This window comes from Lissotriton vulgaris, chromosome 5 (assembly GCF_964263255.1).
Source record: "Lissotriton vulgaris chromosome 5, aLisVul1.2, whole genome shotgun sequence".
In the NCBI taxonomy this organism is placed as follows: domain Eukaryota; kingdom Metazoa; phylum Chordata; class Amphibia; order Caudata; family Salamandridae; genus Lissotriton; species Lissotriton vulgaris.
The window spans coordinates 713,490,370-713,514,824 of record NC_141693.1 but is presented as its reverse complement, the minus strand read 5'-3'; the positions used below and the strand labels follow the sequence as shown (position 1 = coordinate 713,514,824).

The window sequence follows — 24,455 nt, the reverse complement described above, 5'->3', positions numbered from 1 at the left end:
TCTGAACCCGGACTGGGACGGGTCCAAGATGTTGTTGTCTTCCAGGTGGCGGCCAGTTGCATGTTGACGATTTTCTCGATGACCTTCGCCGGGAGCAGGGAGATGGGCCGCTAGTTCTTGAGGTCCTTGGGGTCCGCCTTGGGCTTCTTGAGGAGGGCGTTGATTTCGGCGTGTTTCCGGCTTTCCGGGAATGTCACTGTTTCGAAGGAGATGTTGATGACCTTTCGTAGTTTGGGTGCGATGGCAGCGTCTGCTTTGTTGAATACGTGGTGTGGGCACGGGTCTGACGGAGATCCTGAGTGGATGGAGTTCATGACCTTGCTTGTCTCGTCGTCGTTGACGTTGGACCAGGAGGTCAGGCGGTTGGCGCTGGTGGTGTTCACAGGGGAGGTAGTGTCTGGTGTAGTCGGGCGGTCATGGTGTTGAAGCTGTCATGGATGTCAGCGATCTTGCGGTGGAAGAAGAGGGCCAGTGAGTTGCACAGTTCTTGTGAGGGCGGTATGTCGTTGGCCTTGGCGCTGGGGTTGGAGAGTTCATTTACGGTGCTGAAAAGCTCTTTGCTGTCATGTGCGTTGTTATCCAGGTGGTCTTTGAAGGAGGATCTCTTGGCTAATCGGATGAGGTAGTGATGTCTGCGGGTGGCGTCCTTGTGGGCTGCGTGGTAGTCCGGAGTGCGTTCGTGGAGCCATATCTGCTCCAGTTTCCAGCATGCGCGTTTGGAGGTCTGCAGCTTGTCGGTGAACCAGGTGGCTCTCTTGCTGGCGTGGTTGTTGGAGGGTTTCTTGATTGGGGCGAGGGTGTTGGCGCAGTCGTCGATCCACTGTCTGAGGTTGGGGGCTGCGGTGTCTGGGTTGGTGGGCTTTTGGGCGAGGGTGGTGATCAGCTAGCCTTCGTGATATTGCTCCAGCAGCGGCGAGATAGCTGTTGGGTGCGGTGGTGCGTGGTTGGTTTATTGAAGGTGAAATGAATGCAGCGGTGGTTGGTCCAGTGGAGTTCGGTGGTGTGGTCGAAAGTGACGTGGGTGCCTGTGGAGAAGACGGGGTCCAGCGTGTGGCCAGAGGCGTGGGTGGGTACGGTGACGAGTTGTCTGAGGCAGAAGTTGGCTAGGTTGTCGATCAGGGTAGAGTGTTGGCGTTGTTCTCGAGGTGGAAATTCAGGTCCCTGAGGAGGATGTAGTCCGTGGAGGCGAGTGCGTGGGTGCTGGCGAGGTCTGCAATGGAGTAGCTGAATTGAGCTCAGGGTCCGGGGGGTCTGTAGATGGGTGTTCCTCTGAGGGTGGTGTTAGGGTCGGTGTGGATACGGAAGTGCAGGTGTTCGGTGGTGTTGAGGGTGTCACCTGCGTGAGTGGCGACCTTGAGGGTGGCTGTTCCTCCTCCGATTACGTTCATGCGATCCTCTGTTCCTCCTCCGATTACGTTCATGCGATCCCTGAGGGTGATCTTGTAGCCGTCTGGGATGGCTATGGCGATGTCGGGCACCGAGGAGTCGTTCCACCAGGTCTCGGTCAGGAAGGCCACGTCTGGGGCGGAGGTGTCGAGCAGATCCCAGAGCTCGACGGCGTGCTTGCGTGCGTTGAGGATTGAGGAGTATGCAGCGGAGGTGGTTGGGTCCAGTCCTTGGAGGTTTGGTGGCTCTGTCGCAGGTGAAGCTGCAGGTGTGGCAGGAGAAAGGTCAGTGAGTCAGTTTCGGGGCGGCTTGGAAGCAGGTGTTGTTTTGGCCAGCGTAGAGTGTGTAGAGGGTGCTGGCGTCGTAGCAGAGTCTGGTGTTGTGGCGTTCGTGGGTTGCAGGGGTTCTGGCGCTTGGCGCGGTCCAGGCACGGACGGGCCCAGAAGGGCGCGCCAGTGGTGCGCGTCCGCTGCGTGGCCTCCATAAGAGGGGGATATGGAGGGAGGAGCAGCTGGGAGCGGGGTGGCCAATGGGGGGCAGGGGAGCGGGCCGCATGGAAGCAGCGGCAGGAAGAAGCGGGAAACGACGGGAAAACAGGTGGGCGGCAGGGAGCAGGTACGAGGCAGCTGGCGGTCGTGTGGTGGCGTGGGGAGTGACCTGCCTGCGAGTAGGGTCACACTTTAAGAAGTTCTTGCCGATCCCATATCTGCTCAGCACCACGAATAGATAGTCCCACGTCACACGGTCAATGGCTTTTTCAGTGTCTATGGATAAGAGAAAGGCCGGCCTTTGAGATCTCTGCGAGCTATTTATGGGGTGCAACAGGCGTTTGGTATTATCACCCCCCTGCCTGGAAAGAATAAAACCCCACTGATCGGGATCAATGACGTCCGCCATAAGGGGTTTAAGGCGCACTGCCAGTATCCTCGCAAAGAGTTTTGCGTCGATGTTAAGAAGCTAAATAGGTCTGTACGACCCGCATGCCGTCACGATTGCCGATGTAGTTTCCTAATCCAAGATGGCGGTTCTCTACCGCTCATGCGCAACGAAGCCAGGCAGGTTGAAAAGCCTGACTTCCTGTCACATCGAGGCTTCGCGTTCTAGTGTTGCCTTCGTTCCAGTTTACGGACTTCCTGCTTCTCGTGGATTCCGCAAGCCTGAATCCTCTAGTTGTTTTTCACCTGAATTCCCCGCTTACTTATTCTCTCACGGTTTCCCGCTTGTCCACCTGCTTTAGCGGTTACCGTTACTCACCCGTGTCCTCCGTGCAGCCAGACGCCTCCGGGTGGGTGTTTTCGTTTGCCTACCCTAGGGGCGACCTATAGGTTTTAAGTGCAGCAACCTCAGATAAAAGGAAACGTATTTCTGTGATGAGTGGTGCTGGCACTAGCTCACACAGGCTGCAATGGAAGGCCTGTGGTCACAGTTTGAGTGGTCTCTCATGGGTGGCATATTGCATGCTGCAGCCCATGGGAGACCACTGGTGTACCTTTGTCCTTGGTACTTCAGTACCATATACTAGGGACCTAGAAAGGTACACCAGTAGCCAATTAGGAAAGCCCCAAAGTACTTACCATTGTCTAATTTTGGGAGAGAGCACACTGACTCAGATCCTGATTAGCAGGATCCCAGTCAGACTAGTGAGATAACAGAATGACACCAACAAAAAGTGGGAGTAACCATGAAAGGAGATCCTACTTTCCTACAATTACCAGTAATTTTAGAGGAGAGAGCACAGTCATGGAGGTCCTGGTTAGCAGCCACCTACAGTCAAAAGACACTGACACCAGGTAATAAATGGGGGTATCTATGCCTGAAAGATCCTACTTTCCTACATTACCTTCCTTTTACATATATACCTTCCATGTACTTATGTATATTTATATTTAGCTTTACTCCTAATTCAGCATCTCCAATGCACTACCCCATAGCTTAACCTATACCTCTCTCAATAAATCCTCAACTTCCACTGTGACTCATTCCAAACCTCATTGCACTACTCTCTCTAATGCACTACCCTATACCTCTCTCAATATATACGCTACCTCCACTGACTCATCCCAAACCCCATTCTACTATGATCCCAACAATAACCCTTTCTAGAATCTTCCCTCCTTTACCCCTCCTTGCATCATCTTAAACCTATTATACTATTCAAATCTCCCAAACAAGCCTTTCTAAATTCGTCCCTAATGCATCCCTCCTAAAATCATCTGATCTCATCTTTCTCCCTAACCCACTTCTAGAGACTCTCCCCCCTACAGCTCTCCTTTACTCATTCCAAAACTCCTCCCACTGCTATGATCTCCAAATAAACACTTTATAGACCATTCCCTCTTCTAGTCCTCCACAATTCTTTTCAACCCAACAGACTAACATGACCACCACTCAAATTGATTTAATATTTCCATATAATACTTCACCGCTAATCCTTTTAGGGTTCTGGAGAAACGTGCTGCTTGCTAAAAAAAAGTGTTTTAACGCTTTATCAGGTGTAATATGCGCTATATAAGTGCAATTACAGGCTTGGATAGAGACCACTATCTTATGCTATTTGGCCAGAGTCTCAAACAGACAATTCAAGCAGCAAATGGTTGTCTGTCAGCAAATGAATGATATGCCTCCACCACACACACTACAAATAAAGAAAGACTAGGACCCTAGTTATGGGGAACTGGAATAACTCTACAGGGTAGGGTCAGTAAGCACCCTCATCACATACAGTGCATATAAATATATATGGAAACCTTAACTAAACAATTCTGCGTCATCCCAACCAATTATCACATTCTCGTACAATTGTGCGATAGCCACCCTTACTATGAATGGTGCTACGCTGCATGAACTGCATTTCAATGGGGCTAGGTTCTGCTGTCTTGATGGAAGATTGATCACTTCCAATGTGCAGTCCCCTAGGGAGATTCATCGTGCTTTTTCATTTAGATGGCTAAACAGTTACACATTGTGTTTAAATATGTGTGTTCTATGTACCAAAGCTCAAATTAAAGTTAAACGTTTGAAAGATTTTACATCTTAAGCGGATATTACTACAACTTATGCCTACAGTATGCGGAGGTCATCAGTCTTTCTGAGTGGATTCTCAATGAACTATGAATTATTTATTAGAAAACCAATAACTGCTCCATTCAAGCGCCCTTTCACAAATATCAAGCAAACACTGTCACTAGTATAATAAGCTCACAAAGGAAAATCTCACCATTAACTTGTTCTTCACTGGATGAACTCTCTTCTGAGCAGTCTTCATTCTTTTCAGGAGTCTTAGTCCTGAGTGTTGCTATCCTGTGTGTGCCTGCAGATCCCCTTTCAACAAGTGAGTTTTCCTCCTCTGAATGTGAGGAATTGTTACTGTGGTTGTCTTTTTTTGTTGCTTTTTTCTTAGTACAGCTCACAGCAGCTGTCCTTCTGGAAGAGGTAAAAATGAGCGACTTTTTTTCCCGCTTTGATTCTAAATCAGAATTGCTATTCGAACAGCTGCTTTTAGTTTTTTTTGCTGAGTTTAATTTTACCCACTTTGCAGGCACAGCCTTTTTAGGTTTTTGTTCTTCCTCACCAGAGCTGTCCGATGTGCTACTGCTGCCAGCAGGACCCTTTTTTGGTAGAATAGACGTTGTTGGTACTGTAGGAGACATGCCAGCAATAGATGCTGGGGGATCGCCATAAGCCACTGCTTTATGCTTCATAGCTGGATTGCAAATGTCATCCTTGTAAGCAATTGAGGCGTCCAAATCAGAGCTACTGTCTGTGGGAGCTGCTAAGATTTTTTTCTCCGACATAAAAACTTGCTTCGGACATGGCAGAGGCTCCTTCTGTTTTTTTTTTCCTGACGTGCTTTTCTTTTTCACCTCCAATTCACTCAAACTGATATTAGAGCCCAAGTTTTTGTTAACACTTTTTGTTGAGATCAGGGACGACTTTGCTTCGGCTACCAGAAACTTTGATGCAGATGCTTTGGTCCTATTCTTTGCAGGTGTCTCATCTTCAGAGCTATTGGATTCTTGGGAAAAAAGAAAAACAGATATTTGGAAATGCTGGGCTTATTTAATTAAGATAAGTGTAGAGTTTGGTTGCTATTTCAATTAAAAACAAAGTAGTACAGGGTTCTTACCTGTAATCATAGTTCTCCTTTATGGGAACTAAGACAATGTGGGAGGCATATAGGTTTCAACTAGGTTTGTTAGACTGGCACTGACACTGCGCTTTTAAGATCTCACAGTTTTCCAACATGCTCAGTAGCTGCGAGTTAGTTCACTTCTTTTTTACGGTGGAACCAAAAAATTTAATTATAGAGAATACAATAATCACCTTTGACCCTTTCACCAAAGAGGTGGGAGAGTTGCTTATGATTACAATTTCTATTTCCCTGTAGTACATTTAGGATTACAAGTTTAAAACCATGTGCTTCTCTTTAAGGGAATCTCCATTCATAATTAGGAGCATTGACTAGAATAGCAAGCCCATCCGCAGTAAACCTATCGAACGGTAGAAAAGCAATCAGATTTTTCAAGGAGGCCTGCCTTACTTGGGCTTCTGTCCTAAAATATGAATCCCAACAACAAAACCTGTAACTTTGTAAACAGACCCCAGGCAGATTTCAGCAATGGTCATACTTCTTTAGTCTTCTCAAAATAACATTTTAGAACTAAAACATCAATTGTGTTGATAGACACCTCTGCCAGAGAAGTAGGCAAAGTTGGCACGGTGATGAAATGGCTTGGTTTACATGAAAATATATACCTTCTTTGGGTAGGAATTTTGGATGAGTCCTCATAAGTATGTGATTATGAAAACTTGTGTTTGGTTCATATGAATAAAGACTTCCTTAAATCTTGCATGCCGATGTTATATACACAAAGAAAGCTCCTTTCTAGGGAAGGTGTTGTAAGGAGGCCTTGTGAATTGGTTCGAATGGCGAACCCATGAGATGTGATATTTCAGTTTTCAACTCCCAGGAGAAGGTGGTCTAGATACTGGGAGAAAAATACGTTTTAATGCTCTCTAGGAAGTCCTTAACCATTGGGATATTGAACAAAGCGTCTGAAGCACATTTGCTGTAGGCAGTAATAACTGACAAGCAAGCTGTAATGATTGTAAACCTGAATGAAGGAATATGATTAAATGAATATTGGATTTGCAATGCAAACTAATTCCAACAAGCACTGGCGTTGCCAATAGGTCTCGCAGTAGGAAAGTTGGAGCTATTGGTTTTGTAAATGACAAAGCCCTTTATGTATTTAAAATGATAACCAAAGTGAAAGGCATTGTTATTTGCAATTGTAATGGCTCCAACTGTCGTACTGCGAGACCTATTGGCAACGTGAGTGGTTTTTCGTGTGTGAGTGGCGTTGTGTGTGTGAGTGGCGTTGCGTGTGTGAGTGGCGTTGTGTGTGTGAGTGGCGTTGCGTGTGTGAGTGGCGTTGCGTAGAGTGGCGTTGCGTAGAGTGGCGTTGCGTAGAGTGGCGTTGCGTAGAGTGGCGTTGCGTAGAGTGGCGTTGCGTAGAGTGGCGTTGCGTAGAGTGGCGTTGCGTAGAGTGGCGTTGCGTAGAGTGGCGTTGCGTAGAGTGGCGTTGCGTAGAGTGGCGTTGCGTAGAGTGGCGTTGCGTAGAGTGGCGTTGCGTAGAGTGGCGTTGCGTAGAGTGGCGTTGCGTAGAGTGGCGTTGCGTAGTTGAGTGGCGTTGCGTAGTTGAGTGGCGTTGCGTGGTTGCGTGGTTGAGTGGCGTTGCATGTGTGAGTGGCGTTGCATGTGTGGGCGTTGCGTAGTTGAGTGGCGTTGCGTAGTTGAGTGGCGTTGCGTAGTTGAGTGGCGTTGCGTAGTTGAGTGGCGTTGCGTAGTTGAGTGGCGTTGCGTAGTTGAGTGGCGTTGCGTAGTTGAGTGGCGTTGCGTAGGTGAGTGGCGTTGCGTAGGTGAGTGGCGTTGCGTAGGTGAGTGGCGTTGCGTAGGTGAGTGGCGTTGCGTAGTTGAGTGGCGTTGCGTAGGTGAGTGGCGTTGCGTAGGTGAGTGGCGTTGCGTAGGTGAGTGGCGTTGCGTAGGTGAGTGGCGTTGCGTAGGTGAGTGGCGTTGCGTAGGTGCGTGGCGTTGCGTAGTTGCGTGGCGTTGCGTAGTTGAGTGGCGTTGCGTAGTTGAGTGGCGTTGCGTAGTGGAGTGGCGTTGCGTAGTGGAGTGGCGTTGCGTAGTGGAGTGGCGTTGCGTAGTGGAGTGGCGTTGCGTAGTGGAGTGGCGTTGCGTAGTGGAGTGGCGTTGCGTAGTGGAGTGGCGTTGCGTAGTGGAGTGGCGTTGCGTAGTGGAGTGGCGTTGCGTAGTGGAGTGGCGTTGCGTAGTGGAGTGGCGTTGCGTAGTGGAGTGGCGTTGGGTAGGTGAGTGGCGTTGGGTAGGTGAGTGGCGTTGGGTAGGTGAGTGGCGTTGGGTAGGTGAGTGGCGTTGGGTAGGTGAGTGGCGTTGGGTAGGTGAGTGGCGTTGGGTAGGTGAGTGGCGTTGGGTAGGTGAGTGGCGTTGCGTAGTTGCGTGGCGTTGCGTAGTTGCGTGGCATTGCATGTGTGCGTAGTTGAGTGGCGTTGCATGGTTGAGTGGCGTTGCATGTGTGAGTGGGGTTGCATGTGTGAGTGGCGTTGCATGTGTGAGCGTTGAGTAGTTGAGTGGCGTTGCGTAGTTGAGTGGCGTTGCGTAGTTGAGTGGCGTTGCGTGGTTGAGTGGCGTTGCATGTGTGAGTGGCGTTGCATGTGTGCGTAGTTGAGTGGCGTTGCGTGGTTGAGTGGCATTGCATGTGTGAGTGGGGTTGCATGTGTGAGTGGGGTTGCATGTGTGGGCGTTGCGTAGTTGAGTGGCGTTGCGTAGTTGAGTGGCGTTGCGTAGTTGAGTGGCGTTGCGTAGTTGAGTGGCGTTGCGTAGTTGAGTGGCGTTGCGTAGTTGAGTGGCGTTGCGTAGTTGAGTGGCGTTGCGTAGTTGAGTGGCGTTGCGTAGTTGAGTGGCGTTGCGTAGGTGAGTGGCGTTGCGTAGTTGAGTGGCGTTGCGTAGTTGAGTGGCGTTGCGTAGTTGAGTGGCGTTGCGTAGTTGAGTGGCGTTGCGTAGTTGAGTGGCGTTGCATGTGTGTGAGTGGCGTTGCATGTGTGTGTGAGTGGCGTTGCATGTGTGTGTGAGTGGCGTTGCATGTGTGTGTGAGTGGCGTTGCATGTGTGAGTGGCGTTGCGTAGTTGCGTGGCGTTGCGTAGTTGCGTGGCGTTGCGTAGTTGCGTGGCGTTGCGTAGTTCAGTGGCGTTGCGTAGTTGCGTGGCGTTGCGTAGTTGCGTGGCGTTGCGTAGTTGCGTGGCGTTGCGTAGTTGCGTGGCATTGCATGTGTGCGTAGTTGAGTGGCGTTGCATGGTTGAGTGGCGTTGCATGTGTGAGTGGGGTTGCATGTGTGAGCGTTGAGTAGTTGAGTGGCGTTGCGTAGTTGAGTGGCGTTGCGTAGTTGAGTGGCGTTGCGTGGTTGAGTGGCGTTGCATGTGTGAGTGGCGTTGCATGTGTGCGTAGTTGAGTGGCGTTGCGTGGTTGAGTGGCATTGCATGTGTGAGTGGGGTTGCATGTGTGAGTGGGGTTGCATGTGTGGGCGTTGCGTAGTTGAGTGGCGTTGCGTAGTTGAGTGGCGTTGCGTAGTTGAGTGGCGTTGCGTAGTTGAGTGGCGTTGCGTAGGTGAGTGGCGTTGCGTAGGTGAGTGGCGTTGCGTAGGTGAGTGGTGTTGCGTAGGTGAGTGGCGTTGCGTAGGTGAGTGGCGTTGCGTAGGTGAGTGGCGTTGCATAGGTGAGTGGCGTTGCATAGGTGAGTGGCGTTGCATAGGTGAGTGGCGTTGCGTAGTTGAGTGGCGTTGCGTAGTTGAGTGGCGTTGCGTAGTTGAGTGGCGTTGCGTAGTTGAGTGGCATTGCGTAGTGGAGTGGCGTTGCGTAGTGGAGTGGCGTTGCGTAGTGGAGTGGCGTTGCGTAGTGGAGTGGCGTTGCGTAGTGGAGTGGCGTTGCGTAGTGGAGTGGCGTTGCGTAGTGGAGTGGCGTTGCGTAGTGGAGTGGCGTTGCGTAGTGGAGTGGCGTTGCGTAGTGGAGTGGCGTTGCGTAGTGGAGTGGCGTTGCGTAGTGGAGTGGCGTTGGGTAGGTGAGTGGCGTTGGGTAGGTGAGTGGCGTTGGGTAGGTGAGTGGCGTTGGGTAGGTGAGTGGCGTTGGGTAGGTGAGTGGCGTTGGGTAGGTGAGTGGCGTTGGGTAGGTGAGTGGCGTTGCGTAGTTGCGTGGCGTTGCGTAGTTGCGTGGCATTGCATGTGTGCGTAGTTGAGTGGCGTTGCATGGTTGAGTGGGGTTGCATGTGTGAGTGGCGTTGCATGTGTGAGCGTTGAGTAGTTGAGTGGCGTTGCGTAGTTGAGTGGCGTTGCGTAGTTGAGTGGCGTTGCGTGGTTGAGTGGCGTTGCATGTGTGAGTGGCGTTGCATGTGTGCGTAGTTGAGTGGCGTTGCGTGGTTGAGTGGCATTGCATGTGTGAGTGGGGTTGCATGTGTGAGTGGGGTTGCATGTGTGGGCGTTGCGTAGTTGAGTGGCGTTGCGTAGTTGAGTGGCGTTGCGTAGTTGAGTGGCGTTGCGTAGTTGAGTGGCGTTGCGTAGTTGAGTGGCGTTGCGTAGTTGAGTGGCGTTGCGTAGTTGAGTGGCGTTGCGTAGTTGAGTGGCGTTGCGTAGTTGAGTGGCGTTGCGTAGTTGAGTGGCGTTGCGTAGTGGAGTGGCGTTGCGTAGTGGAGTGGCGTTGCGTAGGGGAGTGGGGTTGGGTAGGTGAGTGGGGTTGGGTAGGTGAGTGGCGTTGCGTAGGTGAGTGGCGTTGCGTAGGTGAGTGGCGTTGCGTAGGTGAGTGGCGTTGCGTAGGTGAGTGGCGTTGCGTAGGTGAGTGGCGTTGCGTAGGTGAGTGGCGTTGCGTAGGTGAGTGGCGTTGCATAGGTGAGTGGCGTTGCATAGGTGAGTGGCGTTGCATAGGTGAGTGGCGTTGCGTAGTTGAGTGGCGTTGCGTAGTTGAGTGGCGTTGCGTAGGTGAGTGGCGTTGCGTAGGTGAGTGGCGTTGCGTAGGTGAGTGGCGTTGCGTAGGTGAGTGGCGTTGCGTAGGTGAGTGGCGTTGCGTAGGTGAGTGGCGTTGCGTAGGTGAGTGGCGTTGCGTAGGTGAGTGGCGTTGCGTAGGTGAGTGGCGTTGCGTAGGTGAGTGGCGTTGCGTAGTTGAGTGGCGTTGCGTAGTTGAGTGGCGTTGCGTAGTTGAGTGGCGTTGCGTAGTTGAGTGGCGTTGCGTAGTTGAGTGGCGTTGCATGTGTGTGTGAGTGGCGTTGCATGTGTGTGTGAGTGGCGTTGCATGTGTGTGTGAGTGGCGTTGCATGTGTGTGTGAGTGGCGTTGCATGTGTGAGTGGCGTTGCGTAGTTGCGTGGCGTTGCGTAGTTGCGTGGCGTTGCGTAGTTGCGTGGCGTTGCGTAGTTCAGTGGCGTTGCGTAGTTGCGTGGCGTTGCGTAGTTGCGTGGCGTTGCGTAGTTGCGTGGCGTTGCGTAGTTGCGTGGCGTTGCGTAGTTGCGTGGCATTGCATGTGTGCGTAGTTGAGTGGCGTTGCATGGTTGAGTGGCGTTGCATGTGTGAGTGGGGTTGCATGTGTGAGCGTTGAGTAGTTGAGTGGCGTTGCGTAGTTGAGTGGCGTTGCGTAGTTGAGTGGCGTTGCGTGGTTGAGTGGCATTGCATGTGTGAGTGGGGTTGCATGTGTGAGTGGGGTTGCATGTGTGGGCGTTGCGTAGTTGAGTGGCGTTGCGTAGTTGAGTGGCGTTGCGTAGTTGAGTGGCGTTGCGTAGTTGAGTGGCGTTGCGTAGTTGAGTGGCGTTGCGTAGGTGAGTGGCGTTGCGTAGGTGAGTGGCGTTGCGTAGGTGAGTGGCGTTGCGTAGGTGAGTGGCGTTGCGTAGGTGAGTGGCGTTGCGTAGGTGAGTGGCGTTGCATAGGTGAGTGGCGTTGCATAGGTGAGTGGCGTTGCATAGGTGAGTGGCGTTGCATAGGTGAGTGGCGTTGCATAGGTGAGTGGCGTTGCGTAGTTGAGTGGCGTTGCGTAGTTGAGTGGCGTTGCGTAGTTGAGTGGCGTTGCGTAGTTGAGTGGCGTTGCGTAGTTGAGTGGCGTTGCGTAGTTGAGTGGCGTTGCGTAGTTGAGTGGCGTTGCGTAGTTGAGTGGCGTTGCGTAGTTGAGTGGCGTTGCGTAGTTGAGTGGCGTTGCGTAGTTGAGTGGCGTTGCGTAGTGGAGTGGCGTTGCGTAGTGGAGTGGCGTTGCGTAGTGGAGTGGCGTTGCGTAGTGGAGTGGCGTTGCGTAGTGGAGTGGCGTTGCGTAGTGGAGTGGCGTTGCGTAGTGGAGTGGCGTTGCGTAGTGGAGTGGCGTTGCGTAGTGGAGTGGCGTTGCGTAGTGGAGTGGCGTTGCGTAGTGGAGTGGCGTTGGGTAGGTGAGTGGCGTTGGGTAGGTGAGTGGCGTTGGGTAGGTGAGTGGCGTTGGGTAGGTGAGTGGCGTTGGGTAGGTGAGTGGCGTTGGGTAGGTGAGTGGCGTTGGGTAGGTGAGTGGCGTTGGGTAGGTGAGTGGCGTTGGGTAGGTGAGTGGCGTTGCGTAGTTGCGTGGCGTTGCGTAGTTGCGTGGCATTGCATGTGTGCGTAGTTGAGTGGCGTTGCATGGTTGAGTGGCGTTGCATGTGTGAGTGGGGTTGCATGTGTGAGTGGCGTTGCATGTGTGAGCGTTGAGTAGTTGAGTGGCGTTGCGTAGTTGAGTGGCGTTGCGTAGTTGAGTGGCGTTGCGTGGTTGAGTGGCGTTGCATGTGTGAGTGGCGTTGCATGTGTGCGTAGTTGAGTGGCGTTGCGTGGTTGAGTGGCATTGCATGTGTGAGTGGGGTTGCATGTGTGAGTGGGGTTGCATGTGTGGGCGTTGCGTAGTTGAGTGGCGTTGCGTAGTTGAGTGGCGTTGCGTAGTTGAGTGGCGTTGCGTAGTTGAGTGGCGTTGCGTAGTTGAGTGGCGTTGCGTAGTTGAGTGGCGTTGCGTAGTTGAGTGGCGTTGCGTAGGTGAGTGGCGTTGCGTAGTTGAGTGGCGTTGCGTAGTTGAGTGGCGTTGCGTAGTTGAGTGGCGTTGCGTAGTTGAGTGGCGTTGCGTAGTTGAGTGGCGTTGCATGTGTGTGAGTGGCGTTGCATGTGTGTGTGAGTGGCGTTGCATGTGTGTGTGAGTGGCGTTGCATGTGTGTGTGAGTGGCGTTGCATGTGTGTGTGAGTGGCGTTGCATGTGTGAGTGGCGTTGCGTAGTTGCGTGGCGTTGCGTAGTTGCGTGGCGTTGCGTAGTTGCGTGGCGTTGCGTAGTTCAGTGGCGTTGCGTAGTTGCGTGGCGTTGCGTAGTTGCGTGGCGTTGCGTAGTTGCGTGGCGTTGCGTAGTTGCGTGGCATTGCATGTGTGCGTAGTTGAGTGGCGTTGCATGGTTGAGTGGCGTTGCATGTGTGAGTGGGGTTGCATGTGTGAGCGTTGAGTAGTTGAGTGGCGTTGCGTAGTTGAGTGGCGTTGCGTAGTTGAGTGGCGTTGCGTGGTTGAGTGGCGTTGCATGTGTGAGTGGCGTTGCATGTGTGCGTAGTTGAGTGGCGTTGCGTGGTTGAGTGGCATTGCATGTGTGAGTGGGGTTGCATGTGTGAGTGGGGTTGCATGTGTGGGCGTTGCGTAGTTGAGTGGCGTTGCGTAGTTGAGTGGCGTTGCGTAGTTGAGTGGCGTTGCGTAGTTGAGTGGCGTTGCGTAGGTGAGTGGCGTTGCGTAGGTGAGTGGTGTTGCGTAGGTGAGTGGCGTTGCGTAGGTGAGTGGCGTTGCGTAGGTGAGTGGCGTTGCATAGGTGAGTGGCGTTGCATAGGTGAGTGGCGTTGCATAGGTGAGTGGCGTTGCGTAGTTGAGTGGCGTTGCGTAGTTGAGTGGCGTTGCGTAGTTGAGTGGCGTTGCGTAGTTGAGTGGCATTGCGTAGTGGAGTGGCGTTGCGTAGTGGAGTGGCGTTGCGTAGTGGAGTGGCGTTGCGTAGTGGAGTGGCGTTGCGTAGTGGAGTGGCGTTGCGTAGTGGAGTGGCGTTGCGTAGTGGAGTGGCGTTGCGTAGTGGAGTGGCGTTGCGTAGTGGAGTGGCGTTGCGTAGTGGAGTGGCGTTGCGTAGTGGAGTGGCGTTGCGTAGTGGAGTGGCGTTGCGTAGTGGAGTGGCGTTGGGTAGGTGAGTGGCGTTGGGTAGGTGAGTGGCGTTGGGTAGGTGAGTGGCGTTGGGTAGGTGAGTGGCGTTGGGTAGGTGAGTGGCGTTGGGTAGGTGAGTGGCGTTGGGTAGGTGAGTGGCGTTGGGTAGGTGAGTGGCGTTGGGTAGGTGAGTGGCGTTGCGTAGTTGCGTGGCGTTGCGTAGTTGCGTGGCATTGCATGTGTGCGTAGTTGAGTGGCGTTGCATGGTTGAGTGGCGTTGCATGTGTGAGTGGGGTTGCATGTGTGAGTGGCGTTGCATGTGTGAGCGTTGAGTAGTTGAGTGGCGTTGCGTAGTTGAGTGGCGTTGCGTAGTTGAGTGGCGTTGCGTGGTTGAGTGGCGTTGCATGTGTGAGTGGCGTTGCATGTGTGCGTAGTTGAGTGGCGTTGCGTGGTTGAGTGGCATTGCATGTGTGAGTGGGGTTGCATGTGTGAGTGGGGTTGCATGTGTGGGCGTTGCGTAGTTGAGTGGCGTTGCGTAGTTGAGTGGCGTTGCGTAGTTGAGTGGCGTTGCGTAGTTGAGTGGCGTTGCGTAGTTGAGTGGCGTTGCGTAGTTGAGTGGCGTTGCGTAGTTGAGTGGCGTTGCGTAGTTGAGTGGCGTTGCGTAGTTGAGTGGCGTTGCGTAGTGGAGTGGCGTTGCGTAGTGGAGTGGCGTTGCGTAGGTGAGTGGGGTTGGGTAGGTGAGTGGGGTTGGGTAGGTGAGTGGCGTTGCGTAGGTGAGTGGCGTTGCGTAGGTGAGTGGCGTTGCGTAGGTGAGTGGCGTTGCGTAGGTGAGTGGCGTTGCGTAGGTGAGTGGCGTTGCGTAGGTGAGTGGCGTTGCGTAGGTGAGTGGCGTTGCGTAGGTGAGTGGCGTTGCGTAGGTGAGTGGCGTTGCGTAGTTGAGTGGCGTTGCGTAGTTGAGTGGCGTTGCGTAGTTGAGTGGCGTTGCGTAGTTGAGTGGCGTTGCATGTGTGTGTGAGTGGCGTTGCATGTGTGTGTGAGTGGCGTTGCATGTGTGTGTGAGTGGCGTTGCATGTGTGTGTGAGTGGCGTTGCATGTGTGAGTGGCGTTGCGTAGTTGCGTGGCGTTGCGTAGTTGCGTGGCGTTGCGTAGTTGCGTGGCGTTGCGTAGTTCAGTGGCGTTGCGTAGTTGCGTGGCGTTGCGTAGTTGCGTGGCGTTGCGTAGTTGCGTGGCGTTGCGTAGTTGCGTGGCGTTGCGTAGTTGCGTGGCATTGCATGTGTGCGTAGTTGAGTGGCGTTGCATGGTTGAGTGGCGTTGCATGTGTGAGTGGGGTTGCATGTGTGAGCGTTGAGTAGTTGAGTGGCGTTGCGTAGTTGAGTGGCGTTGCGTAGTTGAGTGGCGTTGCGTGGTTGAGTGGCATTGCATGTGTGAGTGGGGTTGCATGTGTGAGTGGGGTTGCATGTGTGGGCGTTGCGTAGTTGAGTGGCGTTGCGTAGTTGAGTGGCGTTGCGTAGTTGAGTGGCGTTGCGTAGTTGAGTGGCGTTGCGTAGTTGAGTGGCGTTGCGTAGGTGAGTGGCGTTGCGTAGGTGAGTGGCGTTGCGTAGGTGAGTGGCGTTGCGTAGGTGAGTGGCGTTGCGTAGGTGAGTGGCGTTGCATAGGTGAGTGGCGTTGCATAGGTGAGTGGCGTTGCATAGGTGAGTGGCGTTGCATAGGTGAGTGGCGTTGCGTAGTTGAGTGGCGTTGCGTAGTTGAGTGGCGTTGCGTAGTTGAGTGGCGTTGCGTAGTTGAGTGGCGTTGCGTAGTTGAGTGGCGTTGCGTAGTTGAGTGGCGTTGCGTAGTTGAGTGGCGTTGCGTAGTTGAGTGGCGTTGCGTAGTTGAGAGGCGTTGCGTAGTTGAGTGGCGTTGCGTAGTTGAGTGGCGTTGCGTAGTTGAGTGGCGTTGCGTAGTTGAGTGGCGTTGCATGTGTGAGTGGGGTTGCATGTGTGAGTGGCGTTGCATGTGTGAGCGTTGAGTAGTTGAGTGGCGTTGCGTAGTTGAGTGGCGTTGCGTAGTTGAGTGGCGTTGCGTGGTTGCGTGGTTGAGTGGCGTTGCATGTGTGAGTGGCGTTGCATGTGTGCGTAGTTGAGTGGCGTTGCGTGGTTGAGTGGCATTGCATGTGAGTGGGGTTGCATGTGTGAGTGGGGTTGCATGTGTGGGCGTTGCGTAGTTGAGTGGCGTTGCGTAGTTGAGTGGCGTTGCGTAGTTGAGTGGCGTTGCGTAGTTGAGTGGCGTTGCGTAGTTGAGTGGCGTTGCGTAGGTGAGTGGCGTTGCGTAGGTGAGTGGCGTTGCGTAGGTGAGTGGCGTTGCGTAGGTGAGTGGCGTTGCGTAGGTGAGTGGCGTTGCGTAGGTGAGTGGCGTTGCGTAGGTGAGTGGCGTTGCGTAGGTGAGTGGCGTTGCGTAGGTGAGTGGCGTTGCGTAGGTGAGTGGCGTTGCGTAGGTGAGTGGCGTTGCGTAGGTGAGTGGCGTTGCGTAGGTGAGTGGCGTTGCGTAGGTGAGTGGCGTTGCGTAGGTGAGTGGCGTTGCGTAGGTGAGTGGCGTTGCGTAGTGGAGTGGCGTTGCGTAGTGGAGTGGCGTTGCGTAGTGGAGTGGCGTTGCGTAGTGGAGTGGCGTTGCGTAGTGGAGTGGCGTTGCGTAGTGGAGTGGCGTTGCGTAGTGGAGTGGCGTTGCGTAGTGGAGTGGCGTTGCGTAGTGGAGTGGCGTTGCGTAGTGGAGTGGCGTTGCGTAGTGGAGTGGCGTTGCGTAGTGGAGTGGCGTTGCGTAGTGGAGTGGCGTTGCGTAGTGGAGTGGCGTTGGGTAGGTGAGTGGCGTTGGGTAGGTGAGTGGCGTTGGGTAGGTGAGTGGCGTTGGGTAGGTGAGTGGCGTTGGGTAGGTGAGTGGCGTTGGGTAGGTGAGTGGCGTTGGGTAGGTGAGTGGCGTTGGGTAGGTGAGTGGCGTTGGGTAGGTGAGTGGCGTTGGGTAGGTGAGTGGCGTTGCGTAGTTGCGTGGCGTTGCGTAGTTGCGTGGCATTGCATGTGTGCGTAGTTGAGTGGCGTTGCATGGTTGAGTGGCGTTGCATGTGTGAGTGGGGTTGCATGTGTGAGTGGCGTTGCATGTGTGAGCGTTGCGTAGTTGAGTGGCGTTGCGTAGTTGAGTGGCGTTGCGTAGTTGAGTGGCGTTGCGTAGTTGAGTGGCGTTGCGTAGTTGAGTGGCGTTGCGTAGTTGAGTGGCGTTGCGTAGTTGAGTGGCGTTGCGTAGTTGAGTGGCGTTGCGTAGTTGAGTGGCGTTGCGTAGTTGAGTGGCGTTGCGTAGTGGAGTGGCGTTGCGTAGTGGAGTGGCGTTGCGTAGTGGAGTGGCGTTGCATAGTGGAGTGGCGTTGCGTAGTGGAGTGGCGTTGCGTAGTGGAGTGGCGTTGCGTAGTGGAGTGGCGTTGGGTAGGTGAGTGGGGTTGGGTAGGTGAGTGGGGTTGGGTAGGTGAGTGGCGTTGGGTAGGTGAGTGGCGTTGCGTAGGTGAGTGGCGTTGCGTAGGTGAGTGGCGTTGCGTAGGTGAGTGGCGTTGCGTAGGTGAGTGGCGTTGCGTAGGTGAGTGGCGTTGCGTAGGTGAGTGGCGTTGCGTAGGTGAGTGGCGTTGCGTAGGTGAGTGGCGTTGCGTAGGTGAGTGGCGTTGCGTAGTTGAGTGGCGTTGCGTAGTTGAGTGGCGTTGCGTAGTTGAGTGGCGTTGCGTAGTTGAGTGGCGTTGCGTAGTTGAGTGGCGTTGCATGTGTGTGTGAGTGGCGTTGCATGTGTGTGTGAGTGGCGTTGCATGTGTGTGTGAGTGGCGTTGCATGTGTGAGTGGCGTTGCGTAGTTGCGTGGCGTTGCGTAGTTGCGTGGCGTTGCGTAGTTGAGTGGCGTTGCGTAGTTGCGTGGCGTTGCGTAGTTGCGTGGCGTTGCGTAGTTGCGTGGCGTTGCGTAGTTGCGTGGCGTTGCGTGGCGTTGCGTAGTTGCGTGGCATTGCGTAGTTGCGTGGCGTTGCGTAGTTGCGTGGCGTTGCGTGGCGTTGCGTAGTTGCGTGGCGTTGCGTAGTTGCGTGGCGTTGCGTGGCGTTGCGTAGTTGCGTGGCATTGCATGTGTGCGTAGTTGAGTGGCGTTGCATGGTTGAGTGGCGTTGCATGTGTGAGTGGGGTTGCATGTGTGAGCGTTGAGTAGTTCAGTGGCGTTGCGTAGTTGAGTGGCGTTGCGTAGTTGAGTGGCGTTGCGTGGTTGAGTGGCGTTGCATGTGTGAGTGGCGTTGCATGTGTGCGTAGTTGAGTGGCGTTGCGTGGTTGAGTGGCATTGCATGTGTGAGTGGGGTTGCATGTGTGAGTGGGGTTGCATGTGTGGGCGTTGCGTAGTTGAGTGGCGTTGCGTAGTTGAGTGGCGTTGCGTAGTTGAGTGGCGTTGCGTAGGTGAGTGGCGTTGCGTAGGTGAGTGGTGTTGCGTAGGTGAGTGGCGTTGCGTAGGTGAGTGGCGTTGCGTAGGTGAGTGGCGTTGCATAGGTGAGTGGCGTTGCATAGGTGAGTGGCGTTGCATAGGTGAGTGGCATTGCGTAGGTGAGTGGCGTTGCGTAGGTGAGTGGCGTTGCGTAGGTGAGTGGCGTTGCGTAGGTGAGTGGCGTTGCGTAGGTGAGTGGCGTTGCGTAGTTGAGTGGTGTTGCGTAGGTGAGTGGTGTTGCGTAGGTGAGTGGCGTTGCGTAGTTGCGTGGCGTTGCGTAGTTGAGTGGCGTTGCATGTGTGAGTGGCGTTGCATGTGTGAGTGGCGTTGCATGTGTGAGTGGCGTTGCATGTGTGCGTAGTTGAGTGGCGTTGCGTGGTTGAGTGGGGTTGCATGTGTGAGTGGGGTTGCATGTGTGAGTGGGGTTGCATGTGTGAGTGGCGCTGCATGTGTGAGTGGCGTTGCATGTGTGAGCGTTGCGTAGTTGAGTGGCGTTGCGTAGTTGAGTGGCGTTGCGTAGTTGAGTGGCGTTGCGTAGTTGAGTGGCGTTGCGTAGTTGAGTGGCGTTGCATAGGTGAGTGGCGTTGCATAGGTGAGTGGCGTTGCATAGGTGAGTGGCGTTGCATAGGTGAGTGGCGTTGCATAGGTGAGTGGCGTTGCATAGGTGAGTGGCGTTGCATAGGTGAGTGGCGTTGCATAGGTGAGTGGCGTTGCATAGGTGAGTGGCGTTGCATAGGTGAGTGGCGTTGCGTAGGTGAGTGGCGTTGCGTAGGTGAGTGGCGTTGCGTAGGTGAGTGGCGTTGCGTAGGTGAGTGGCGTTGCGTAGGTGAGTGGCGTTGCGTAGGTGAGTGGCGTTGCGTAGGTGAGTGGCGTTGCGTAGGTGAGTGGCGTTGCGTAGATGAGTGGCGTTGCGTAGATGAGTGGCGTTGCGTAGATGAGTGGCGTTGCGTAGGTGAGTGGCGTTGCGTAGGTGAGTGGCGTTGCGTAGGTGAGTGGAGTTGCGTAGGTGAGTGGCGTTGCGTAGGTGAGTGGCGTTGCGTAGGTGAGTGGCGTTGGGTAGTTGCGTGGCGTTGCGTAGTTGCGTGGCGTTGCGTAGTTGCGTGGCGTTGCGTAGTTGCGTGGCGTTGCGTAGTTGAGTGGTGTTGCGTGGTTGAGTGGCGTTGCGTGGTTGAGTGGCGTTGCGTGGTTGAGTGGCGTTGCATGTGTGAGTGGCGTTGCATGTGTGAGTGGCGTTGCATGTGTGTGTGAGTGGCGTTGCGTAGTTGCGTGGCGTTGCGTAGTTGCGTGGCGTTGCGTAGTTGCGTGGCGTTGCGTAGTTGCGTGGCGTTGCATAGTTGCGTGGCGTTGCGTAGTTGCGTGGCGTTGCGTAGTTGCGTGGCGTTGCGTAGTTGAGTGGCGTTGCGTAGATGAGTGGCGTTGCGTAGATGAGTGGCGTTGCGTAGATGAGTGGCGTTGCGTAGTTGAGTGGCGTTGCGTAGATGAGTGGCGTTGCGTAGATGAGTGGCGTTGCGTAGTTGAGTGGCGTTGCGTAGGTGAGTGGTGTTGCGTAGTTGCGTGGCGTTGCGTAGTTGAGTGGCGTTGCGTAGTTGCGTGGCGTTGCGTAGTTGAGTGGCGTTGCGTAGATGAGTGGCGTTGCGTAGATGAGTGGCGTTGCGTAGATGAGTGGCGTTGCGTAGTTGAGTGGCGTTGCGTAGTTGAGTGGCGTTGCGTAGTTGCGTGGCGTTGCGTAGTTGCGTGGCGTAGTTGCGTGGCGTTGCGTAGGTGAGTGGCGTTGCGTAGGTGAGTGGCGTTGCGTAGGTGAGTGGCGTTGCGTAGGTGAGTGGCGTTGCGTAGGTGAGTGGCGTTGCGTAGTTGCGTGGCGTTGCGTAGTTGCGTGGCGTTGCGTAGTTGAGTGGCGTTGCGTAGATGAGTGGCGTTGCGTAGATGAGTGGCGTTGAGTGGCGTTGCGTAGGTGAGTGGCGTTGCGTAGTTGCGTGGCGTAGTTGCGTGGCGTTGCGTAGTGGAGTGGCGTTGCGTAGTGGAGTGGCGTTGCGTAGTGGAGTGGCGTTGCGTAGTGGAGTGGCGTTGCGTAGTGGAGTGGCGTTGCGTAGTGGAGTGGCGTTGCGTAGTGGAGTGGCGTTGCGTAGTGGAGTGGCGTTGCGTTGGGTAGGTGAGTGGCGTTGGGTAGGTGAGTGGCGTTGGGTAGGTGAGTGGCGTTGGGTAGGTGAGTGGCGTTGGGTAGGTGAGTGGCGTTGGGTAGGTGAGTGGCGTTGGGTAGGTGAGTGGCGTTGGGTAGGTGAGTGGCGTTGGGTAGGTGAGTGGCGTTGGGTAGGTGAGTGGCGTTGCGTAGGTGAGTGGCGTTGCGTAGGTGAGTGGCGTTGCGTAGGTGAGTGGCGTTGCGTAGGTGAGTGGCGTTGCGTAGGTGAGTGGCGTTGCGTAGTTGCGTGGCGTTGCGTAGTTGAGTGGCGTTGCGTAGTTGAGTGGCGTTGCGTAGTGGAGTGGCGTTGCGTAGTGGAGTGGCGTTGCGTAGTGGAGTGGCGTTGCGTAGTGGAGTGGCGTTGCGTAGTGGAGTGGCGTTGCGTAGTGGAGTGGCGTTGCGTAGTGGAGTGGCGTTGCGTAGGTGAGTGGCGTTGCGTAGGTGAGTGGCGTTGCGTAGGTGAGTGGCGTTGCGTAGGTGAGTGGCGTTGCGTAGGTGAGTGGCGTTGCGTAGGTGAGTGGCGTTGCGTAGGTGAGTGGCGTTGCGTAGGTGAGTGGTGTTGCATGTGTGAGTGGCATTGCATGTGTGTGTGAGTGGCGTTGCATGTGTGTGTGAGTGGCGTTGCATGTGTGTGTGAGTGGCGTTGCATGTGTGCGTGGCGTTGCGTAGTTGCGTGGCGTTGCGTAGTTGAGTGGCGGTGCGTAGTTGCGTGGCGTTGCGTAGTTGCGTGGCGTTGCGTAGTTGCGTGGCGTTGCGTAGTTGCGTGGCGTTGCGTAGTTGCGTGGCGTTGCGTAGTTGCGTGGCGTTGCGTAGTTGCGTGGCATTGCATGTGTGCGTAGTTGAGTGGCGTTGCATGGTTGAGTGGCGTTGCATGTGTGAGTGGGGTTGCATGTGTGAGTGGCGTTGCATGTGTGAGCGTTGAGTACTTGAGTGGCGTTGCGTAGTTGAGTGGCGTTGCGTAGTTGAGTGGCGTTGCGTGGTTGCGTGGTTGAGTGGCGTTGCATGTGTGAGTGGCGTTGCATGTGTGCGTAGTTGAGTGGCGTTGCGTGGTTGAGTGGCATTGCATGTGTGAGTGGGGTTGCATGTGTGAGTGGGGTTGCATGTGTGGGCGTTGCGTAGTTGCGTGGCGTTGCGTAGTTGAGTGGCGTTGCGTAGTTGAGTGGCGTTGAGTGGCGTTGCGTAGTTGAGTGGCGTTGCGTAGTTGAGTGGCGTTGCGTAGTTGAGTGGCGTTGCGTAGTGGAGTGGCGTTGCGTAGTTGAGTGGCGTTGCGTAGTGGAGTGGCGTTGCGTAGTGGAGTGGCGTTGGGTAGGTGAGTGGGGTTGGGTAGGTGAGTGGCGTTGGGTAGGTGAGTGGCGTTGCGTAGGTGAGTGGCGTTGCGTAGGTGAGTGGCGTTGCGTAGGTGAGTGGCGTTGCGTAGGTGAGTGGCGTTGCGTAGGTGAGTGGCGTTGCGTAGGTGAGTGGCGTTGCGTAGGTGAGTGGCGTTGCGTAGGTGAGTGGCGTTGCGTAGGTGAGTGGCGTTGCGTAGTTGAGTGGCGTTGCGTAGTTGAGTGGCGTTGCGTAGTTGAGTGGCGTTGCGTAGTTGAGTGGCGTTGCGTAGTTGAGTGGCGTTGCATGTGTGTGTGAGTGGCGTTGCATGTGTGTGTGAGTGGCGTTGCATGTGTGTGTGAGTGGCGTTGCATGTGTGTGTGAGTGGCGTTGCATGTGTGAGTGGCGTTGCGTAGTTGCGTGGCGTTGCGTAGTTGCGTGGCGTTGCGTAGTTGCGTGGCGTTGCGTAGTTGCGTGGCGTTGCGTAGTTGCGTGGCGTTGCGTAGTTGCGTGGCGTTGCGTAGTTGCGTGGCGTTGCGTAGTTGCGTGGCATTGCATGTGTGCGTAGTTGAGTGGCGTTGCATGGTTGAGTGGCGTTGCATGTGTGAGTGGGGTTGCATGTGTGAGCGTTGAGTAGTTGAGTGGCGTTGCGTAGTTGAGTGGCGTTGCGTAGTTGAGTGGCGTTGCGTGGTTGAGTGGCGTTGCATGTGTGAGTGGCGTTGCATGTGTGAGTGGCGTTGCATGTGTGCGTAGTTGAGTGGCGTTGCGTGGTTGAGGGGCATTGCATGTGTGAGTGGGGTTGCATGTGTGAGTGGGGTTGCATGTGTGGGCGTTGCGTAGTTGAGTGGCGTTGCGTAGGTGAGTGGCGTTGCGTAGGTGAGTGGCGTTGCGTAGGTGAGTGGCGTTGCGTAGGTGAGTGGCGTTGCGTAGGTGAGTGGCGTTGCGTAGGTGAGTGGCGTTGCGTAGGTGAGTGGCGTTGCGTAGGTGAGTGGCGTTGCATAGGTGAGTGGCGTTGCGTAGGTGAGTGGCGTTGCGTAGGTGAGTGGCGTTGCGTAGGTGAGTGGCGTTGCGTAGGTGAGTGGCGTTGCGTAGGTGAGTGGCGTTGCGTAGGTGAGTGGCGTTGCGTAGGTGAGTGGCGTTGCGTAGGTGAGTGGCGTTGCGTAGTTGAGTGGTGTTGCGTAGGTGAGTGGTGTTGCGTAGGTGAGTGGCGTTGCGTAGTTGCGTGGCGTTGCGTAGTTGAGTGGCGTTGCATGTGTGAGTGGCGTTGCATGTGTGAGTGGCGTTGCATGTGTGCGTAGTTGAGTGGCGTTGCGTGGTTGAGTGGCGTTGCATGTGTGAGTGGGGTTGCATGTGTGAGTGGGGTTGCATGTGTGAGTGGCGCTGCATGTGTGAGTGGCGTTGCATGTGTGAGCGTTGCGTAGTTGAGTGGCGTTGCGTAGTTGAGTGGCGTTGCGTAGTTGAGTGGCGTTGCGTAGTTGAGTGGCGTTGCATAGGTGAGTGGCGTTGCATAGGTGAGTGGCGTTGCATAGGTGAGTGGCGTTGCATAGGTGAGTGGCGTTGCATAGGTGAGTGGCGTTGCATAGGTGAGTGGCGTTGCATAGGTGAGTGGCGTTGCATAGGTGAGTGGCGTTGCGTAGGTGAGTGGCGTTGCGTAGGTGAGTGGCGTTGCGTAGGTGAGTGGCGTTGCGTAGGTGAGTGGCGTTGCGTAGGTGAGTGGCGTTGCGTAGGTGAGTGGCGTTGCGTAGATGAGTGGCGTTGCGTAGATGAGTGGCGTTGCGTAGATGAGTGGCGTTGCGTAGTTGAGTGGCGTTGCGTAGTTGCGTGGCGTTGCGTAGTTGCGTGGCGTTGCGTAGTTGCGTGGCGTTGCGTAGTTGCGTGGCGTAGTTGCGTTGCGTAGTTGCGTGGCGTTGCATAGTTGCGTTGCGTAGTTGAGTGGCGTTGCGTGTGTGAGTGGCGTTGCGTGTGTGAGTGGCGTTGCATGTGTGTGTGAGTGGCGTTGCATGTGTGTGTGAGTGGCGTTGCGTAGTTGCGTGGCATTGCGTAGTTGCGTGGCATTGCGTAGTTGCGTGGCGTTGCGTAGTTGAGTGGCGTTGCGTAGTTGAGTGGCGTTGCGTAGTTGAGTGGCGTTGCGTAGTTGTGTGGCGTTGCGTAGTTGTGTGGCGTTGCGTAGTTGAGTGGCGTTGCGTAGTTGAGTGGCGTTGCGTAGGTGAGTGGCGTTGCGTAGGTGAGTGGCGTTGCGTAGGTGAGTGGCGTTGCGTAGGTGAGTGGCGTTGCGTAGGTGAGTGGCGTTGCGTAGGTGAGTGGCGTTGCGTAGGTGAGTGGCGTTGCGTAGGTGAGTGGCGTTGCGTAGTTGAGTGGCGTTGCGTAGTTGAGTGGCGTTGCGTAGTTGAGTGGCGTTGCGTAGTTGAGTGGCGTTGCGTAGTTGAGTGGCGTTGCGTAGTTGCGTGGCGTTGCGTAGTTGCGTGGCGTTGCGTAGTTGCGTGGCGTAGTTGCGTTGCGTAGTTGAGTGGCGTTGCATGGTTGAGTGGCGTTGCGTGGTTGAGTGGCGTTGCATGTGTGAGTGGCGTTGCATGTGTGTGTGAGTGGCGTTGCATGTGTGAGTGGCGTTGCATCCGTGGCGTTGCGTAGTTGCGTGGCGTTGCGTAGTTGCGTGGTGTTGCGTAGTTGAGTGGCGTTGCGTAGTTGAGTGGCGTTGCGTAGGTGAGTGGCGTTGCGTAGGTGAGTGGCGTTGCGTAGGTGAGTGGCGTTGCGTAGGTGAGTGGCGTTGCGTGGTTGAGTGGCGTTGCGTGGTTGAGTGGCGTTGCATGTGTGTGTGAGTGGCGTTGCATGTGTGAGTGGCGTTGCATGGTTGAGTGGCGTTGCATGGTTGAGTGGCGTTGCATGGTTGAGTGGCGTTGCATGGTTGAGTGGCGTTGCATGGTTGAGTGGCGTTGCGT

The 24,455-nt window shown here is 55.0% G+C and overlaps 1 protein-coding gene across 6 annotated transcripts in view; it reads right to left on the bottom strand.

The window, feature by feature from the left end:
- NOLC1 (nucleolar and coiled-body phosphoprotein 1) overlaps positions 1 to 24,455 on the bottom strand; it is a 539,002-nt gene that overhangs the window by 216,209 nt on the left and 298,338 nt on the right. For all 6 annotated transcript variants that reach the window (XM_086922145.1, XM_086922146.1, XM_086922147.1 and 3 more), the window contains one exon: positions 4,604 to 5,401. In XM_086922145.1, coding sequence (XP_086778271.1) covers positions 4,604 to 5,401 — 798 coding nt within the window. The remainder of the gene's footprint in view (positions 1 to 4,603; positions 5,402 to 24,455) is intronic.